Source organism: Tasmannia lanceolata, unplaced genomic scaffold, assembly GCF_043159265.1.
Source record: "Tasmannia lanceolata isolate RefF3 unplaced genomic scaffold, GAP_Taslan_0.1 ptg000048l, whole genome shotgun sequence".
NCBI lineage: Eukaryota > Viridiplantae > Streptophyta > Magnoliopsida > Canellales > Winteraceae > Tasmannia > Tasmannia lanceolata.
The window spans coordinates 1,730,892-1,753,304 of record NW_027518725.1 but is presented as its reverse complement, the minus strand read 5'-3'; the positions used below and the strand labels follow the sequence as shown (position 1 = coordinate 1,753,304).

The window sequence follows — 22,413 nt, the reverse complement described above, 5'->3', positions numbered from 1 at the left end:
TCTCCTTAGTGGGGATCGCCATCAAGGTTAAAGCGGTTGATTGTATTTTTGGCACCGATCTTCGCCGAAGTTAAGATAATCAAATAGTAAATCCATCAACCTATTTTGTTGGTGGAGTGGAGTAGGCCTCATGGGTTCGAGGACCGAACCACTTTAAATTTTTGGTGCACTTCTTCTAACTCTCTTTTTATATTTCTTGCACTCTTGATTTATCTTTGCGGTCTATTATTTAATTGATCTTAACTTAATTTTGGGTAAAATTAGTTTAAGCTTTTAAAAAGAAATTTGATTTTGATAAATCCAATTCATCCCCCTTCTTGGGTTGCCACCATCATACTTGGGCCTAACATTGCATTCTCAGTTAATCTATGAAGAAATACTTTGGGCATCTGTCTAAATGTTTCTCTCTCTCGAGAGGAGAGAGAAAGACACATGGGGAGTCAATTTAAGATATTTGGGAGTCGATTTATCACTCCCCTTATTTTAATGCTAATTGATTCAGACTATTGATATTCACACTACCATGTTTTGATAACAAGATGAACTCACCTTGTCTCTTCTTTTTTACTAGAATGCTGAGAGCTTTTGGGGAATTGTAATAGCCTTTGAAAGCTAGTTAAAGTATAAAAGACAAGGTGAGTTCGTCTTGTTATCAAAACATGGTAGTGCGAGCATCAATAGTCATTGACTTCTAACTTCCAAATTCCAGCTTGCAAGCATTAATTTACCATGCTTTCTAGTTTTAACCTAAGTCACAAATATTGTAATATGGAATTTCTTTGCAAGGGATAATATAGCGATGTTTTCACTATAAGTCATAAAAATGAAAATATTATTTTTAAAATCTCAGGATTATTTTGAGAGTTTGTCGTTTTATCAAAATGTCACTATAAAATCGTGATATGTTACAAATGTGGGGGATATTTGTCAAATAGGTTTTAGCCGTATCTTGGGGCCGACGTGGGAGAGACCTCACCAAAGATGGTCTAATTCCCAGATACCATATTGATCGTTCTTTGATCCACCGTCACCCATAGGATTGCTATGCTTACACATCCTTACCTCTTGAGATCCATTTTCCTACATAGGTGATGATTTTTGTGCCTAAGATTTATTTTCTTTCTTATTATCATATTGCATTCAGACCCTTATGATTATATACGTCTTTTTTTTTGTTTGATGAGAATTGCTATTGTCAATGCTTGCTTGAGATTAGTCTGTAAGTTCCTTTGTTGAGTTATCCTTACAGCTAACATAAAGTAGGCATGCTTGGCTGGTTTGTTGCAAGATTTTTTATTGAAGTGGTGTTTTTATCATATGCCATTAATTGATCTAGTTTGATCCATTTCAGACTTGTTTTCTGCTTCTGTCGTATTTCTCAAGTTTTGTCTTAATGCAGTTGTATCTCTCCATGTTAAGAAGCAAATTACAAATTCGCAAACATTTATAGTTATATCAAGATATTTCTAATGTAGTCTTCTACAAATTATTTGGTGAGAGCTAAGGGATCTGTACCTAGTTTTTTGTGATTTTGGTCATATTTTATAGGCACAATATTTTTTTTACTTATCTCTTATCCCGTTTCATAATTGCTTTGTAGGAACAATTGACCAGCCATGAATTAAAATTTTTCCTTGTTAAAGATCAGCCTTTAAATATGCAAAAGCTATGGATTCTTTTGGAAATACTTGGAGATTATTGAATTTCTTACTTTTTTATTTAGTAATATTGGTGGGTAAAAAAATGAATTGTGGTTTTCTTACAGAAGTATAAAGTTTGCTTTCATGTGGGTCGACCGGTATAAAATCATAATTTAAGCTAAAAGGAGTAGAAGAAATATGGCACCTGCGAGCAAAGCAGATTTAGTTGTGAGAGCTTTGAATCTGAAAATTGCGAAGGAGTGTTCATCAGTTTTAAGAAAAAGGTGAAAATTCGTCTACTACAGGTAAGATCTGAATCATTCCCTTATACAATTTCATGATTTTTTTTTTTAAAAAAAAATTGCATTTTTGTAATGGTGTAATAGTTAATTTGAATGATATGCCTTTGATTTTAATTCTCCGATGGATTTGATTTTTAAAATCGCACTTTAATAATTGTTATGTCTGAATTTTGATGTTGATTTGGAGAAAATATTTCTTTCCTGCTATTCTCTTAATGTCGATAATCATTGAATCGATACAAGATGATCAAATCATTAAGATCTGTTTCATGTTATCATGTGTTAAATAAAGAGGATATGAACATTGATTGTTTGATGATGAAGTAATATAAACCTGAGATTTTGAAAATAAAAGTTCTATTAATATTTTTATGTGTGTTCAGATGATATAGTTCTGTTTTGGTTCCTTTGTCTATTTTATCTTAATTTTCATTAAGGTATCAAATACAATGAAATAATCATAGAGACAAAGGGGTTTAAGCGTAAGTCTTGCCCAGAGGAAGCTATGAATGCTTGAATCTTGTTTTCATATAGAATGTCCATTTGATAAATATTGGTAAGTTTCATGACACTGTTAAGCCCAGTTTATGCTATAGAAGATAATAACATTAGATTTTATTCATGATAGCCTATCCACTTGTGTATCTATGAGCTAATTTTACTATAGTCAGTTACTAATTTTTCAAGGCATAGGAATGTAAATGTAATTTTTTTTTATTATTATTAAAGGCTTTTACACTTTAAAAATATATGAACTGAATGGATTATGATCTGTAAAAATGCTTTTCTAATTGATAGTTTATGGTTATGATTTTGCAAGCTAATAAATTTTTATACAATTTATAATGATTTATATATATATATATATATATATATATATATATATATATATATATATATATATGAGCCTAAAGGCCTTATTATTGAATTTGGATTTTGATAAAATCTGTACAAGTGTAGCAATTTAAAGATTCGAGCTTTGTATGCGTGCATAGACAATAGATGTTGGGTGGGGTACTTGCCTTTAATTGTTTTAGAATAATAAAGTAAATTTTGATAGTTGTGTAAGGATGTAGAAAAGTTTCAGCTGAATATTGGATGAAATAAAGCCCATGTCAAACAGCCATTATTTTTCTTTTTGTGACAATGATCATATTTATTGTGTTTGATTGCCCAAAAGAGTTTTTCTTGTTTGGTTATTTATGAATGCTATCATTGAGTGTAGTGGTTTTGAGACAAATGTATTTTATTTCCAATATTCCCTTAGCAATCATTCTTTTAGTTTTCAAGTCATAATAATATTCATAGTAGTCCTCATTTGTTGTGTGGAGTGGGGTAATGATCATAGTAGTTTTTATTCTTGTTCTGTGAATGTGATAGTGCTCATAACAGTCCCCTTAGTTATGGAGTCCTAAGGTGCCCTGTTTGTTGCTTGAATTCAATGAGGCACGAGTAATTGTGTGTTCATGAGCATATATATATATATATATATATACTTGTGGATATGTGAGTGCAGGTTTGAATAAATGTAAATATATATTTTTATTTTGACACAATTTGGTCTCGAAATCATTTCCTGTTGGTGCAAAATGCAGTCCATAGTTCAGCCCTGTTTGACAGGCACATTTCTGCCCTGTTTTGGCACTAATTTTAACTCTTTTTCTGTACAAGTTTTTGCTCATGATTCTGTCCCATTTTTAGAATAGTCCTTTGGGACTAGTTGAGCATGATTTAATTAGACTTAAATCTCAATTATTTTAGTTCTTATGTTCATGTAGAAATGTTTCATTAATTTTTAGTTATAATAATAGTTTGTAATAAAATATTTTTAAACCATTGAATTTCACACCTTTGTTTCAACTTGCATGATTTAGTAATTGGATTGAATTTGTGCTACTCTTATTTATAACACTGGTTGGTGATGCAGGTGTTAGTTTAAGAAAAAAATAATTTTAGAGCCTCTGTTCTTTATATGTTTTGTGTTTGGGTGGATGGCATAATGTGCACGCCTAAAAGGGAAAATAACATTGGTCGAGTCATTAGAACCAAAGGATAGAGATATCAAGGCTTGTTAGGGATAAATGTCAGCGCTGTAAAGTTTCTCTTTTAAATATTTTTGCTGTCATAGTGATCAGATTTAGTTAAGATAAAATGGCAATGGTCTGGCATAGTGCTGGTCATGATTACATAAAACCATATAGCTGTTGTCCTACAAGTCATCACATTTTTGTTAGTGACAGCCCACTCACTCATTTGATAAATGCAAATTTCATCCTCTCTTATGGCTTTAATATAGCCCCTAACCAGTTTTGATATGTACATCGTACATTCTTTTGTTAATATGCAGCCCCTAACCAGTTTTGATATGTACAGCCTTCATAGTTTGTTGATATGGACAACCCCCATATATATATATATATATATATATATTTTTATTTTTTATTTTTTATTTTTATTTTTATTTTTTTTTATTTTATTTTTTTTTTTTTTTTTTTTTTGATACGGAAAGCCCATACTCTTTCGATAATGGCTGCCCTCTTGCCTAAAAGTTGGCTGTAATATGCTTTTCTATGAAATTTCTTAGCATGTCTTGCATATAGTATTTGATCTTAGGTGGAATTATATTTTTGGGCTGAAATACTCGAAGGTTCAGGTGTGTCAATGCCCAGATGTAAGACTTAGAAAATGGGATTACCTATAAAGGGAACTAAGTAGTTTAGTTTATTTGTTAGAGCAGGGTAGATACTTAAATCTGTTTGTTTTACAATGGAGTGTTTTTTATTTGAAAATTTATACTTCTAAATAGAGACATATGAATTGAAATATGAGAATAAAAGAGTCACAAATAATACTTTAGTTTGAAACATCTCCTGGTTTGGTGTAGAATTTTAAGGTTTGTGTTTGTTTTTTTTAGAGAAAATTATCCTTGGCATACTACCTGTTGGATGGAATGAGTATATCTTTGTAAAAAATCTGGTTTTTACCCTAGGTATTTACAAGTTTGATAACTTACTTGGAAAGATATTTGTTTATCATGACTTTAAGTTAATGAAGCCCATTTTATCAATTAATTTTCAGTGGAACTGTTGTAGCTTATTTATTAAGCCTTCATTTTGTTTTGTCCATTAAAAGAATCAGTTGAAACTTTGATCAAATGTTAATTCAATATCTTTATGGCTGTGGTTTGTGTAGTTGAATAGTATATTTTGTGTAATGGTTGCATGGGTCAACAGATTTCGAATCTTTTTGGTGTTAAATAATCCATGGGTTATTAGCTGAACAAGGTCATACTTAATATTTTTATTTTGTAATAATCTCAGTTTGATTCCCTATTCATTTTTAATCACTATTTCACTTAGATCCATAAATGATTTCTTTCTTCTCAAAATATTGATATTTTTACCACCATGTCCCGATAATGAGACTAGCTCATCTCTATACCATCTATTCATTAGATGCTAAAGGACTGTTGTAGTTCTTAGCAAATTGAGTCTTGGTTAATGCGAAAACATGGTGATATGTTCATACCAGGCATCCAAATATGTGCTTTTTTTTATGTTCCTTTTTAGGGTCGTGATAAATTTTATACTAATTTTCCTTGAATCATATACGTTTTTTTATATTTGTTGAATTAAAGAAAATCACATGATAATAGGTATATTGAAGTTCTGTACTGTTTTGCTTATATCAGTTATGTCATTTTATTAAGATAATAAAGTAGTAATGCAAGGATATGCCGTTATGAGTATATTTCAATCTGTTTAGCCTTAGTGTGATTAGATTATAAATGTTACTAATAATCATGGCTCTCTTTTGATAGATTTTGTGTAGAATGTTCAAAATATACTTTGGTTCTTCATTGCATTTTATATATATATATATATATATATATATATATATATATATATATATATATATATACAAATATGTGTAGTTCTCTTAATGATATATCTCTATAGCTTGTGCTGTTCACTTTGTGGATTTCTGTTCTTTGGCTTTGTCACAAAGCCACTATTCTATCACACAGTTGTATAAGCTGAACACATGTTTTTAAGTACCTTGATCATTTGAAAGCAGTTAGTACAAAACCAGAAATCAGCAGGTAAAATCTGAAATCAGATGGTAGAACTTGAAATCATGTAGCATAACCTGAAGCTAGTTAACAAAACTAGTGTTAATTTCTTTTCTTTTTTTATTTGGTAGACTTCCCAAGTCTTTTAAATATCCCTTAGCCATCAGTAACCTTATCATTGCAAGGGCGATGAAGGAGTCATCCCGAGCTCATCATTTAGGGGACTCACCAAGTCCTTATAGTTCTTTTTTTCTCTTTTCTTTAGAAGGCTTCTCTAGTCTTTTAGACGTCCTTAGACATTTATTCTTCTCATTGCAAGGGTAATGAAAGAGTCATCTAGAGCCCCATTAGGAGACATACTTTGTCTCGTGAGGCATTTTTCTTTGGGAGTCAAGCCTCATTTAGAGCTTATCTTTGTGTCTATAAGGCATGCCTTGCCTCATTTGCAAGAGCCCTTATTTGGAGACAAGGCTTGTCTCATTTAGAGAGTTCTCCCTTTAGGAGGCTTACCTAGCCTCATACTCTCCTCTTCTCATAGAGTTGCAAGACAATGTTTGTCTTGTCAGGTCTCCTTTTTTAGCGTCATCAGTTAGAAGTCTGCCCTTAGGGCTAGAAGCTTGTCATCTGTTATTTGTTTAGAGGTTTTACTCCATAGATTAGATATCCTATATTTTGGAGACTGGCTAAGTCTCGTCAGCTTTTAGTTATCTCTTTGAGATTATTTTTCTCGCATCGGAATTTTAATTCCCTCGTTTGTCTTCTTCCCCCCAAGGCTTTAGGGATCCCGTTTCCTTCTTTAATACCCTACTGTGATATGGTGGGTATAGAAGCTCTTCTATCGGATCCCCTTTAGCCGAAAGGGTATTAGCATATTTTTAATCGTCAAAAATATAAAAGCACTTCAAAAATATTTGAAAACATCAAAAACCTTTTTAAAAAAAATCTCTAAAGTGTTGAGTTTTATAGTGTATTAGGAAAGTTTGTTCCAAACTACGTTGGCTTGATCCCTTTCCATAGGGTACGTAGTGCAGCTTGGGATTCACATCCTAGGTCCAGCCAAACTTTTAAAAATAAACATTTTAAACATTCCAAAAATACAAAACTTCTTCAAAACCTTATTTAAAAGATCTTCCTCTAGAGTTAGGAGTCTGTCCTAGCTGTTTGGGGTGTATTAGAGTTAGGAGGCTGTCTTGATTTGTATTGATTTGGTGTGTCCTGTCGTGTGAGTGTCCCTAAAGTTAGGAGGCCTCGAGTTGATCGGTTAGACATTTAGTCGAACCGATGGCTAGATTATGAAGCATATAGTCAGCCCATGGTTTTCCTTAGGTTGCACAGCCTAAATACACATAGGATGTAGGGCCCACCTGCATTAGCTTAAGGCTAACTAACTTGCATTAGTTAGGACATATAGAGAGTCCTAAAAATTACAATTCACCTGAACTTAAGCAATCATGCAAAAAGCTTTAAAAATCAGTCGAGTCTAGTGGATCGAGTCTAAGATAGCGGTTCTAGATGGTTAGGCATCATAGTTTAGAATAGGGTATCGAACTACGTTGACTCCGATTCTTCCCGAGGCCGGGATACGTAGAGCAGCTTGGATGGGCGGCCATCTTGGTCCGAGTCAAGTCGCATTAGAGTTAGGATTTGTCTTGTCCTGTCATAGATAGGATTGATTTGTGTTTTATGTTTTGATGTGTCTTCTTACTTTCTTGTACTGATACTATACCTTTAGATGTAGCCTGCATGTGTATGTCCACCAGAACTTAGACACCCATTAGGCATGTCACTCATAACCTAGCTTTGCTTAGGTGACACATTTTTTTAATTTCATTTTGTGTATGCTGATTTTTTTATCCTCAGGAAATGCATGCTTAGGTAGACGATTCCTGAGAATTGTTCCTATTTCATATGATTCTCGCCTGAAATTCTTTGAAGTTAATAATAAATGGCATAAAAGACCAAGTGCGTGCGCTCGGACGAATTGGGGGTGCTCTCAGACCTTCTCCATTCGTAATCAGGCACTGACCCATATATATTTCTGGTTATCCATGGTATACAGAGCCTATTTTGTTTAAGGATCCATGGCCGTATACCATGGATGGCGACTCTGAGTTTGTTTAGGTACGTTTCGAATCCGGACTTGTTCCCGAATCGAAAGGTATCTCTTTTATATCGCCACTCGTGCTATGCTATGAGGGTGGCATCCGTTTCTAGAGTTCCTTGGTAGAGCTCTCCTTCACATGTGGATGATCCTAGAGGCCGCTGGGGGCTCGTCCCTCACCTCTCTCCCGGATCGGGGTCCACAGAGACGAGTGAGTCAAAGACTTTCTAATAAAGACACCTGAAAGGAGAGTGCTAACGAGACTAACTAAGTCTCCTAAGAAAGGCTTCCAGTACTTCCATCATCGCCCTAGCAATGATTAAAGACAAAGACAAATAATAGACCAAGTTGGTCTCCAACTAGCAAGGGGTGCAAGTTGGGATACAACTTAGAGAGGGACTCTCTAAATGAGGCAGTGCATGCTTCCTATGGGTGCACTATCTATTAACATCAAATTGACCTTGTGAGGGTAGGCTCTAAATGAGGCTCGTCTCCAAATGAGCATGGCCTAATGAGACATAGCATGTCTCCTAGTATGGGTCTAATTTCTACCGGTGTCTAAAAGACTAGTAAAGTCTACTATACAAAGGAGGGGAGCTCTACTGGGACCGAGCAGGTCTCCTAAGGATGGGCTTTTTCTATAGAGACACAAATTATCTCTCTAAAGGGAAGGCTCTGACTATCGCCATCATCGCCTACGCAATGAAAGGGATAAGAGTTCAAAGGATTTAACCAGTCTTAGAACGAAAAGAATAAGAGGCAAAGAACTTACAAAAGAATCTACCCTACTATAATTTGATAAATCAACAAACTATGAGCCCTAACGGAGTGCAACAGATAACAATATTAACAAATGATAACATCAATAGAGATGCTCGTGAATACCTCAATCCATAATAGGAATTCAAGTCATTTGATACTTTTTTTTATTCACCTATGCAAATTTCAGCCAATTTTTCATCTAATGCTATTAGCTCATTAAGTCCAAAACAATTATAACCAATCCAGGTACTTCTGTCATGAATAAATGCCTAATAAAAGATGCTCTTAATCATTAAGTTATTAATGAAGCAATTTTACATCCTTCTAACATAGTTTATATCTACTAACCTTACCATTATTGAGATATATAATAGGACCAAGGATGTGAAAATCATAGGACAACAACTATATATCTATAAACGATTACAAAGCATAATCATAAGGTGTGAAAACCTGCTGGACAGTTGCCACAAATCATCATTACAATGAAAATTACAGTTATATACAAAATTATCTCTCCAAAATAGTCTTAAAAACTACTATGTAAGATGATCCACCTTGCCATATATTTCAACAGACTAAGTTAAATAATATTCTTCACATGCAATGTAATTTATTGCAATTGATTTACTGACAGGGCTACTGCTACTACTAAAGAAAATTAGCACAGCTACTATAGCCTCATACTAAAATAACATGTGCAACAGGTCTCATTTGGCATCTACCATAAAAAAAGAAGAAGGAGAAGCACAGTTCAGCACTCACCTGAATATTGAATAAATCCTACTTATGAAGCAAATATTACCATTACTTTAGTGAATATCATGAAACCCACTAAGAATGAAATACCCCATCCCTCAACCTTATGTTCTAAATTTCAAACCCCATAACTTCAAGAAGATTAAAAGAAGTCCAAACAATTGAAATTGGCATTTGCCATTAAAGAAATGCTATTCAAACCATAAAAACAAATAATTCAACAAGAAAACTTAATTAACTTGCAGATAATTCTCTAATCAGTAACACCAATCAATCAATGATGCAGATCCAACAATAAATCTAAATTAATGAACTAATGCTCTTTGCATTGATTGTCAAACCCAACCAAATAATTTGTCAACAATCGGAAATATGGATTAATTTGAATTTGTCAAACCTAACAGCAGAGATATGATGCATGATTTCAGGTAGTACTGTCCCAAATAAAAGAAAAATGGGATTTACAAAATAAATCTTTTACTCATCAGACAAATGCCCAAATATCTAGCACACCTATTCCAGGATAGCATCCATACGTCTAATTTGACCCCCAAATTTCAAATCATTTCAATGTTGACTCTAATTCATGATATTGTCACAGGGTCAATGAGAAATGAAGAAGATAAGCAATATTCCCTACATATGGCAATAAAGTCAAAAGAGTAGCTTGAAAGAAAATTATTTTCACAACTTAATGATGCCTCTGACAAAGTTGAATTTCAAGCAAACCACCCAACAAAATTCAGCTCCACTTCCAAGGGTACAAAGTATGATTCCTAAGGTTTAAACTTCCCCATGGCCCTTCTCTGGATATAAATTTCTGAGATTTACTCACTCAACCTTGCATTTTGGGTATAAGCAAGCAGCACAAACAGAACTTGTGTAGCTATTATAAAATTCAAATGCCCACCATATCCAAATCATTTGCTAATTCTGACCTAGAGCTATAGTATGCTATCATATTCTCACAAATACAGACCATATAAAGGACATGGGCTCTAACAAAAATTTCTTAAACTAAGAACGGCCACAAGTATTAGTTTACTGAAATAATGCATGCTCTTTTTTTTTTGAAATTATATCCAGCTATCAAAACTAAAATCCCATAGCTTAAATGAACGAGGGAATGCACTTCTCTAACCCAGATGTGTACAGCAGACCCTGTTTCCATATTGAAATCAACAAATAGTATCTGTCTTATCATATCCTTCATACATTTACAAGACCGCATAACTTCCCTAAAGAAAAAAAAAACTCAAAATACATGTATTTACAAAGCTCCTTGTTTCAATATATATATATATATATATATATATATATATATATATATATATATATAGAGAGAGAGAGAGAGAGAGAGAGAGAGAGAAAACGGTTCCTACACATATGTGTAGAGAGTTCTCTACACACTAGCTTAAAATACAGTGGGGGCCCACAATGTTTGGGTGATCCAAGCCATCCATTTTAAAGGCCCTCACATAGATAGGGTGTCTACAAAAAATCAGATGCATAGGATCATCCCAACCCTACGATTTGTGGAGGTAAAATGGATGTCTTTAAACCTTCACAAATTAGTCCATTTTTTGCCTCCACAATTCGAATGGTTAGGATGATCCTATGGATCTGATTTTTTATGGACACCCTATCTATGTGAGGGCCTTAAAAATGAATGGTTTGGATCACCCAAATAATGTGGCCTCCACTGTATTTTAAGCTAGTGTGTAGAGAACTTATCTACACATATGTGTAGGAACCGTTTTCTCATATATATATATATATATATATATATATATATATATATATTTCAACTAATATGAGTATTTCATGCCAAAACTAATATGCTATAAATGATTGAAAAAACATTTAAGCCCAAGAGTTACAGGGACACAAGAAAGAAATGAAATATTTATTCCACTCTTTATCATAAATTCAATATTCATACATTCTCTATCTTTAAATATTAAATTTTACAAATAGGATACATCAGATGAGGTCAAAGATGGTATCATGAGATGAAATATATTGGACCAAATTATTACAATGTGCAAAAACTGTAGCTACACTGTGGGTTGAATTGTGGTAAGACAGGGGTTGAACTGTATCATATAACATATGGACTAGATTCTAAATGAATGAGCTGAATATATATATATGAACATGATCTCCCTACATACTCACACACACAGATGCACTCCCACACACGCACACCAACACATAATATCCTCACACATATATACGCGTACCACACACATACATCAACATATACACTCATCCCCTCATATATACACTCACACACAGTCACATAGATATACATGCATTCACCTATACATAATTGCATATGCATCCTCACACTTACTGATATCCTCACATCCACACACAAAAATACACATTGACTGACACATACACACACATGCGTATCTTCACAGACATATTTACACGGACATGTACATATACAAACACATATAGGCATACCCATATATAGATGTTATGTAGAGAAAAGAATAATATGAGTTAAAATCTCACCACATAATTTCCCTTTTTAACATTCTGCCAATAATCATGAAACTAAAGAGACTAATTCCAACAGTAAAGAAGCTTAATACTGCTTTCCAATTCCCATTGAGACATTGGACCATAAAGTTTGAAAATTCAAATAGGGGTCGTAAATGAGAATAAGGGGATCAAATTTAGATGAATAATTTTAAGCTTCCGCACTATCAACTTCACACACCAATGGCCATGAAAGAGATGATCCCTGGGTTACGTACCCAAAGAACATGAAAAGAAGTGACTACCATATGTATTGCTCCATTTCCACACTAAGACAGAGTTTGTCTCATGTCTCCCTCATTAGCACAATTACCAAAAACTAAGAACATTGATCCATCAACTCAAAGGTATAATCATTCACTGACTTGGAGAATATTCTATGAAAGCACATTATAACATCTTACCTGCTTAAACTTCTTGGGATAAAAACATTTACATGATCAAACTAGCTCTTCTTATAACACAAGATAATTCAGGCCAGGCATCTTAGAAAATATATCATGTCATATGCAATTCCCACAAAAGCAGTGTTATCATCAAATTTAAAAAAATGAAAGTAAAAATACAAGCCAGACAAGCAGAATTTAAAATAATTAGAAGTCTGTGTGAAATTGTAACCAAAACATGAACCAAACAAGCAAAATTTAGTATCCTAACAGGTTAATAGCAAACATCCATACCGTACAAGTAAATACTAGCACCATTTAGATGGAAATGACTGAACCGTGAACATCAGACATCATAACTCTCGTGCATCAAAACTAAGCTCACTTTCATTATTCAAATCCTAGAATCTCATAGAATCAGACATACTGGGCTTGAGAGTAACATTAGAGAGTAGAATCAGAGATTGAATAAGCAAAACATCTTGATCAATCAAATCAAACAAATAGTTGAGAACAGGATAATCTCAAACCTGTTAAGGTTTCGTAAATCTCTCTAAAAAAAACAAACAGAGAATCTAAAAGGAAAACATCATAGTGATCTAGAATCTTCAGATTTTCTCAAATTTAATACAAGCAGACTCTGGATCTCGAAATTCAATTATACGAATATAATTTCAAATGATAGCTCATAAATGTTAACAACAAATTCAAATGATTAATATAAGTGAAATACCTGAAGTGAAGATCAAACGGATTTGTTAAAAAAAATTGCTATGATGATCTACGCCAAAGACCAAATCAATCTCCAAGAGAATGCGCGAGATCTCTCCGAAAAGATATAATTCCGCAAAACGGTACAAGTATTGAAACAGAGATAACACAAGACTCAAGTTCTCTCTTCACAGATTTGAGATTTTTGTAACTTGAATTAGGGCTTTAGAAAGATAGATTTAGGGTTTTTATGGCAGATCTACAGTTTAGAAGAGAAGCTAGGGTTAGGGATTTTCGGATCTAGAGTTTGGAAGATCGGAGATGGTGATTAAAATAGCAGCTAACAGTGAAAATGATGGAGAAAATATCCAGATCTGATCGAAAAAGAAGAAATACAGAGCTTTAGAGGTTCTTAGATCTAGAATCAAGGTATAAGAAACTTGGATCTATGGCTTAAAGGTAGCTAAGAAGAAGAATAAGATAGATTAGGGAAGAAAATGAGGCCGGCAGGAGCTTTTACCGGTGCTAGGCTGGAGAAGATCAACGGAATGGGTTAGGGTTTTAAATATCCCTCTCGCTCTCTCTTCCTATCTGCGAAAATGAGATTCCCCTCTCTTTCTGATTTTCTTGATTTTTTATATTAAAATGAAGCCACCGATATTGGCACTACCATACTGATGGGTGCACAAATTTTGATGGGCTCGCGAATCAAGCGCGGCCCAGACGGGATTATGCACCACCCTTACTTCGGACATCCCCTATTGCGGATAATTCACCACCCTTATACATTCATACTACACCTCCTTCCTGGTTAGTCCTATTTGCCATTTCTTGGCGGATTTTGATGAACTTTGGCGGGGGCCTCGGCAAGACCCTAACCTAGCTTATGATGGGATTTGGGGTTCTAACTCACTGCTTGGATGGGATTTTGTGCAAACAACGCGAACTTGGGTCCGGTCAAAATGGGGTGTCTACACTGATGTGGGTGGATTCAATGAAGCCTTCCTAGCTGCTTTCATATGCAATCTGATTGCATTGTTGGTGCAATTTGTATGTAAAGTCTGATAGCACAGAGGGTGGTTTTCTTATTGGGTTTGTGGAGTAAAATTCTTGTCTAATTCTATGAATTATCTGTTCAATGTTATTTTTTGGATATTGGATTGTTGGTGTGATATGTATGTAAACTTGCTGTCTAAATTGCATAACCAAACTAGCACAAGGGGTGGTTTTTTTTATTTATTGTGTTTTGTGCAATTTGTGGGTAAGCTTGCAATTTAAAACTGCAAACCCAAACTAACAGAGGAGGTGGTTTTTCTTATTGGGTTTTGTGCAATTTCTGTGTAAACTTGTCTAAATTGCAAACCCAAACTAGAACAGGGGGTATTTTTCCTATTGGGTTTTGTGCAATTTGTGTGTAAACTTGTCTACCAAACTAGGACATGTTTGGGTTTTCTTATTGGGTTTTGTGCAATTTGTGTGTAAACTTGTCAAAATTGCATAGCAAAACTAGCACAAGTGGTAGTTTCTCTTATTGTGCTTTGTGCAATTTTTGTGTAAAATTTTAGTCTAAATTGCATACCCAAATAACACAGAGGGTTGGGTTTGTGGAGTAAATTTTTTTATCTATTTTTTTCAGGTGAATTGAAGATGATTTTGTCATTGTCACTAATTTGGAACCAAGAGAACAGAGGTTCCTCTTCACGGGAAAAGAAAGAGAAGATGATGATTTTCTCCATATGGTTGGAGTTAAAGACATGGATAAGGTGCTATTGTTCCAAGACCCAGCTAATAAAGAAAGAAAATTAGTTGCTTCTGCAAGAAACCAACCCATTGGTAACCCTTGTCGCAGCATTAGCGTGTAAACTTGTATTGATTCTATTACTAACAATGTTAATTTGGTTAATTATCATGTACCTTCCAATGTTGGCTTGGAAATTTGTACTATTAATCCATAGACAATAGAAAATGAACAGATTCATGCCCAATCCATCGGCCATTGCAACGATTATCATGGGTATAACTGATTTCTTATTTTACTGTCCCCTAATTTATCCGCCAAGAAATGAATTTTTTTACCTTCTCACTCACAAAGAGGTAATCAATTTCCATATGTTTCCTAAAATCATTGAGATTATAACATCAGAGATTAGAGACCAATGTAGAAAAATGCCCAAAGCTCGCTAGCAAAGTGATGGTAATAAAGTAAGTTCAGCCGCAATCATAACCAACGAACGTTATTTGGCCACAACATTTGTTTTCAAAATGGTAACTCTTTTCTTGAGTGTCCATGAGACAGGGGATGTTCGACTTTGTTTTCTATCTTGGAATTATTTGTGTCCACTATTGTTCTATGTTATACTATTAAAGAATGAACACTCTCTAAAGGAATTATTAAGTGAAGGCTGTTCTTGCTAGAGCCCAGTAACAAGGGTGCCCCGTTGGACCCTATCCCATAGAAAATGGCCAAAACACTCCAATCTTAGAGAAAAGTACTTCCCTAGTTTACAATAAAATGGCTTACCCTCTCTTACTTAGCCTCGCTGAAATGGAACCTAGTGCTAAAAGGCAACCAAACATGGGATGGGACCGAAATTTAACTTACTCTCCCACAAAACTTCCAAGAACAAAAAAAACCTGGCAACCAAACAGAGCATAAAGGAATTATTAAGTGAAGGCTGTTCTTGCTAGAGCCCAGTAACAAGGGTGCCCCGTTGGACCCTATCCCATAGAAAATGACCAAAACACTCCTATCTTAGAGAAAATTACTTCCCTAGTTTACAATAAAATGGAACCCAACCGAATAACCAAAGTAGGTGGAAATATCATTTTCCATAATTTTCTTGTATGACGAAATTTACAATTCTATAAATTTTTAATGGGAGTGATAAACCGACCCCCATATATCTTAAATTGACCCCCTATGTTTAAGAGGAGAGAGAAAGACACATGGGGTTGATTTAAGATATATGGGGGTCGATTCATCACTGCCCAAATTTTAATTGTCCATCAATATCGAGCGTTGCAAAAAGTTGGCTTTGATAAAACCTTAAAAAAAACAAAAACAAAACTTACAATGGGTATTTTTTCTTCTCAATACATCTACCAATGACAAATTACAATTGCTCCTCTGTGTTTAAAAAAAAAAAAAAAAAACATTACAAAGGTATTGCAGTAATAGGCCTACTCGGTCTTGTATACCAGAGTTCGCATATTGATTTGTTGTTGCACCACCAGCACTGAAACCATACCGTCCATGAAATCTGGGGAGGCGAGAAAGTCACCGGTCACCCCAAGCTCCGGACACTCGCTCCAATCGGAGAACACTTCGAGTACCAATTTTGATTCTTGTTTCCGTCCGGTCATCACAAGATCATAGCCGCCCCCCATGGAGCGTAGCAAACTAACCATCTCTTCTCCATCTCGCACCACATTCTCTCTGTAAATCATGCCATAATTTCTAGTACTCTTTACCCTGAATTCCCCCACCGAGTAGTTGTCTGCTTGCCAACCCCTCTTAGGGTCCTCCACCTCCTCCTCCATAAGGAACCTCACCACGGTGAGGCTCACTTCTGGGTGTTGGGCCATTCGAGAGGCATAGGCAAGTGCCTCCCGATCATCGGGCCCACCCAAGAATATAATGGCAATTTTATACGAGAATTGCCCTGGGCCGGCCCAGAAAGGCACCCGGCTGAGCCTACCACGGTCCACGAGGATCCCAACCGAACAAGGGGCCTTATCGAGGATATTAGGGTTCACGGTTTGTAAGGCAAGGTTCGTGGCATCCATTTGGCCGTTGATCGTGAGTTGCTTGTGGAAGGGGGTGATTATGAGGGACACCTTCCTATCCAATGCAAGCTTGCATATATCTTCATGCATGGTTTTGTAAGGGGAAACAAGTGTGAAGGGTTGAATGCAAATGTTGCCACCCTTGTGTTGTTCATAACTTAGAAAGGCATTCACAATTGGGTATTTTTCAGTTGGGTAAGAGGGTCTCCTTTCTGAGGTGTGAGCTATGAACATGGGGGAGGCGCGGCCCACGAGTTCTACGAGTTGGATGACATACACACAGATGGGGTTTTCTTTCGTGGAGTTCGAGGCTTCGAGTACTTTGATGATGGTTGGGACGTTTTCTTCATCATGGATGCATGTTAGTATGCCAAGTTCCGCATGGGGCTTCAAGTGTTCGATCGTTCTCCGATTGTATGCCATGAATCTTCTTGGATTCCTCATGAGGATGCTCACTAGAGGTGACGAAATTCCGGTCACCATCACCGTCGAAAACATTAGAGTTGAAAAAACTTGTTCATCTATAAGCTGAAATGTTACCACCAGATCTTTAAGTCGGGATTTTATTGCAAAAACAACAAACTTCAATAAAAACTAGTATGTTGGTCCCATGCTATGCATGATGTGTAAAGTGATAGGCCCCGCACCATCAAAACATGATGTGTAAAGTGATAGGGCCCATCCTAATGCATATGTTTGGATAGTGATAGTGTGGGCTCCGCCCTACCCACAGGTTTGGGTAGTGATCGTGGGCCTTACGCCCACCAAAACTTGAGGTGTAAAATGGCAAAACATATATAAAAAAAAAGTTTAAGGTCTTGAATTCTTGTGTCATACTAAAGATAATGTTAATTTGAGTGTTTGTTTGTGAACCAATCCCAAATTTCTTTATAAAATTTTGGCTTAAAATCCGATTTTTAGAGAAAAATGAATTGACTTACGCGTACGAATTTTAGAAACCAGACTTGACCCCGCCGATTCAGCCACAAGTGACTAGAAGGGACAGTTCTGGCAGCCCGCTAAAACCATTTTGAGGCCCTGCATGTTTTGGATTTTTTAAAATTGATTTTGGAGTCCGATAATTACTTCTGGACTCAAAATCAATTCTAAACATCCAAAACAAATAGGGCCTTAATGTTTAGGATCTGAGCTCCTTCTAAGTTCCTTGATGCACAGTGCCGAAGGTTGATGCACATGACCTTCACTCGCACTGTCACCCTCTTGAGCCTGGGCTTTTCAAAGTATAAAACTTGGCGGAATTTCTTAGGACTTTTATCACCAAAGGCATTGTTCGATTTATTACATGTTTCCATTGTTCGATTGGGTTAGTTTTAAAGAACCCAATTAGTCTCATCTCATTTATAAACTCAACAAGGCTGTCTAAAGTTTGCACTAAGTACCATTTTCTTAGTTTAATCATTTCACTGGGGCATTAAATGAACTCGATTTCATATGTAGCATGGCTGATCCGTCTATGTTCATCAGACATTGTACTTCTAGCACCATCATACTTCTCTATTATACATATTAAATGGTTCGTATAGGTCCATGGTTGACGCCTTTTGGTCACAATTTTTTCTAATGGATTTAGGTAACCTCCACTATTTTCTTAATTGCCAATGAATTTCAGTTCTCCAATGGTCAACAGATTCTTAACCAAACAAAATGTACATGGAGCTCAAGGACCTGTACAACATGTGTCATGGTTTATGTGTATTGGACTGTTTCTCCCTCATGGTTCTATATAATATTGGGGAGCTCAAGGACCTGTACAACATGTGTCATGGTTTATGTGTATTGGACTGTTTCTCCCTCATGGTTCTATATAATATTGGGTTCTCTCAATTGTAAGTCCTAAGTCTTAATGGGTGTGTTTGGATGAACACTCAAATTGCAATTTGGTGGTTTCAAATGAATCAATCCTTGTCAACAAGAAAAATAAGAATTAGAAAAAAGGAGAATCTCTCTCTCTCTCTCTCTCTCTCTCTCTCTCTCTCTCTCTCTCTCACACACACACACACACACACACACACACTCACACACACACATCTAAATTGGTAGGTTTGGATGGGCCATAGTTGCCAGAGTAGAAAGCGAGTTCAAGAAGCGATGTGGGAAGCGAAAGCGGGAAACAGGGTTTAGGAAAGAGAAAATATGGGAAGCGAAAAATCTGAATAAAGTAAGGAGAAAATATATGGGAAGCATCATAGAAAGTCAGCATGAAGCATGTAATATGCCTCATTAGAAGCAAACCAAGAAGTACATAGAAAGATTAGGATTGTAATAGGTTAGGGACTAAGAGTTAATATAGGTAATGATTAGACTATAAGACTAATTAGAATTACAAGTTGTAGGAATTTACAATTTCACATGTTTTATTCATTTATTCATGTATATTTAATGTTAAGTATTTTCAAAAAGATCCACATAGTTTTCATTTGAAACTTAAGATGATTTTCAAGTTTTATATGCGGTCTCCTTTTTTTTAAATACGCTCCTTCAGCCTTTTCAAAAGTTTCAAAAGTTGAAAATATTCTTTTAGGAAGAAAAAAGCAACCTAAACATGAAGCGTACTCTTAATTAAGAGGAAACAAGTTAAGAAGTATTCGTGCCCTAAACTTAGAAAGGGAGAAAGCTTCATAAGTGAATTTCCAAGAAAGCATGCTTCTTATCTAACTAGGAGGTTTCCGGTAACTACGGGATGAAATTTGGCCGCATCCAAATCCATCAATCCTTGCCAAAAAGCGAAGCAAGAATCTCTCTCTCTCTCTCTCTCTCTCTCTCTCTCTCTCTCTCTCTCTCTCTCTCTCTCTCTCTCTCTCTCTCTCTCTCTCTCTCTCTCTCTCTCTCTTATACGAGTGCGTTTTGCAATCAATTTGTGTTCATCTAAATGCACCCATCGTTACCAACAAGAACAAAGAGAAAAGGAAAAGGGTAAGAGGTGTCTTGCCTTGCCACGCATCCAATGATAATATGTGATCATCTCCACTACGCCTTTGAAGTTCATGATCAGCCCGAGCGATATCGATTCATTCCAAGGCAACTTGTAATAGCGGCAAGCCAACACAGTCCCCACCAGCTTCCCAATATATCCATTCAAGATTATCATCTGCATGATCCCCCACTTCGTCCAAGAAGCCATTGTGAACAAATCAATCTTCAAACCAGATTTACCATAGCAGAATGGTAGAAAGAGATTGTTATTAAGAATCTCCATATTTTTCACAAGCGTCGCTCCTAAAGGTGGACCATCTGGTACCGCCATGCCCATAAACAAAGCTCCATCGGCTGTAGTTGCACCGAACATGTCGCTAAGGAACGCCATAACCATGACCAATAATAGGATGGGTCCAATATAGACCTTATCCACTGGTTTACCCTTTGGTGTTTTTCGGACTATCCATCTCATCACCGGCCGAATGACAGAGACTATGAAGATTATTAGTAGAGCAATTGAAATTAAGTACCACATAAACTTGATATTTTGCACCGAAGTATCCTTCAGGCCTTCGAAGAATATGAAGGACACCCATGCTACAATATCGGTAACTAAGGCCGAGGACAAGGCGAGTCGGCCTAGATCCGAATTGAGGAGATTGAGTTCGGCGAGGATGGGATTGACAACAGGAAAATTTGTTATGGATAGTGATATAGCTAAGGATGCAAAGAATTGCTTGCGGGTGATGTTGTTCATTACAAATTTGCCGAAGAAGAAAACCGAAAATTCAATTGATATTAGAGTAAGAAAAAAGCCAGAGATAGCTATAACAAATGCCATTCTTCCTGTTTGTTTTATCATACCCATGTCTTGCTTTACTCCATTGAGGAAAAGGTAATAAATGCTTCCGATTGAAGCAACTGTTTGCATCAAGTAATTTCCTCGTCGTGAGAAAACAATGGTGGAGAACATTTTGTTGCGTCCTAGAAAAGATGGGCCAATGATTATAGCACCCTGGAAGTACAAATAGGAAAAGAATGACAAGGAAAATTAAGATGAATACTTAACTCAACTCAACAAAGCCTTTGTCCCAAACTAGTTGGGGTCGGCAAAATGAATATTAGAGGAAAATGCACAATAGGCAACTATTGGACATAATTTAGGAAAGTGTATAAGAGGCAACCATTGGATGTAATTGGCATATACAAGCGGGGTGTACGGCCAACCCAAAAAGAGGGGCAGCATGTGATGGGGAGTGTTGATGTATTGTTAGTACTCATTGAACCTAATTCTAGGAATCTCCTGTCTCATAGGTTGGGTGTCCATTACTAATGATTAACGCCATTGCCTTCCACCCTATTCCTACCTTTTGACTTCAAATTTCTAACACTAATAAAAAGAGGGGCCACAGGTGAGGGGTACTATTGATGTATGAATGATTAAATAACACCAGCTTTGATAGCATAACTCTTGTATGTGCCAATTACTTCCAATGCTTGCCTCTTACAAACTGTCCTAAATCACGTCCAATACTTGCCTATTGTACACTTTTCTCTAATGAGAAAGAAGAAAATGGGGAAGATGAAGAATCTTACAAGGATTTCGCAAACGACTGCGGGTTGTCTGAGTGGCTTGAGAAGGAATCGAAGGGAACGGGTGATGATGAACATGATGGAGACTTGTAAACAAAAGAGAGGGACGGAGTGATAAAAAGGATTATCACCATAATAAACGCCAACTGAATAAAATGTAGACCTGGGAAAACATTGGAGTGATAATGTTATGTTGTTTTGGAGATTGAAGACGGAGTTGGCTCCGTGGGACGTCATTCCAATCACCATTGTTAGCAACTTGATTGCCTTGCCCCTCCCCCTGCAAGAGGGGAACGAGAAGAGAGAGAGAGAGAGAGAGAGAGAGAGAGAGAGAGAGATAGATGCGGATTTGAATTTTGAGAGAGAGAGAGAGAGGTGTGGAGAAAAGAAAAGCAAGAGAGAGACAGAGAGATGTATATACGGAGGAGATAAAAGTACGGTGGTGTGGATTTTGACCGTTGACTACCAATAAATAAAGGTTTCCGTTTGTTGCTCAAAACAGAAGCTATAAATTCATCCCCCCCCCCTTTTTTCCGGGGTCGCCCTTAGCTTCCCGTTCTATATGGCTCTCTCTCTCTCTCCCCCCAAACTAAGAGGAGTGCTAAACTCAAGGGCGCCCTTGTATAAATAAGCTGAAATGGCGCGGCCCCATTGGTTGAAAGTCACCAAGGGGTGGCCTTTCATCTTATTTATGCAAGGGTGCCCCTGAGTTTAGCATTCCTCAAAACTAAGGGTGTCAATTTTGGCTCGGGCTCGGAAGCTCGCTCGAGTTCAGCTCGGAAAAAGCTCGACTCGAATCCTTAACGAGCCAAGC

At 36.2% G+C, this 22,413-nt stretch overlaps 1 protein-coding gene and 1 long non-coding RNA gene across 2 annotated transcripts; one reads left to right on the top strand and one right to left on the bottom strand.

Moving 5' to 3' along the window:
- The first annotated feature begins 956 nt into the window (after positions 1-956).
- Positions 957-15,184, top strand: LOC143864146 (uncharacterized). The gene is made up of 3 exons (XR_013241104.1): positions 957-1,088; positions 1,766-1,945; positions 14,920-15,184. It is a non-coding gene; the product is annotated as an uncharacterized LOC143864146 (long non-coding RNA).
- A 1,121-nt stretch (positions 15,185-16,305) lies between these two features.
- LOC143864344 (cation/H(+) antiporter 15-like) lies at positions 16,306-21,953 on the bottom strand. Its single transcript, XM_077375268.1, has 3 exons — positions 21,603-21,953; positions 20,020-21,021; positions 16,306-17,597 (listed from the first exon to the last, which is right to left on the bottom strand). Exons 1-3 carry the CDS (start codon positions 21,846-21,848, stop codon positions 16,464-16,466), a joined length of 2,382 nt encoding a protein of 793 aa, XP_077231383.1. The 5' UTR covers positions 21,849-21,953; the 3' UTR covers positions 16,306-16,463.
- Positions 21,954-22,413: the final 460 nt, after the last annotated feature.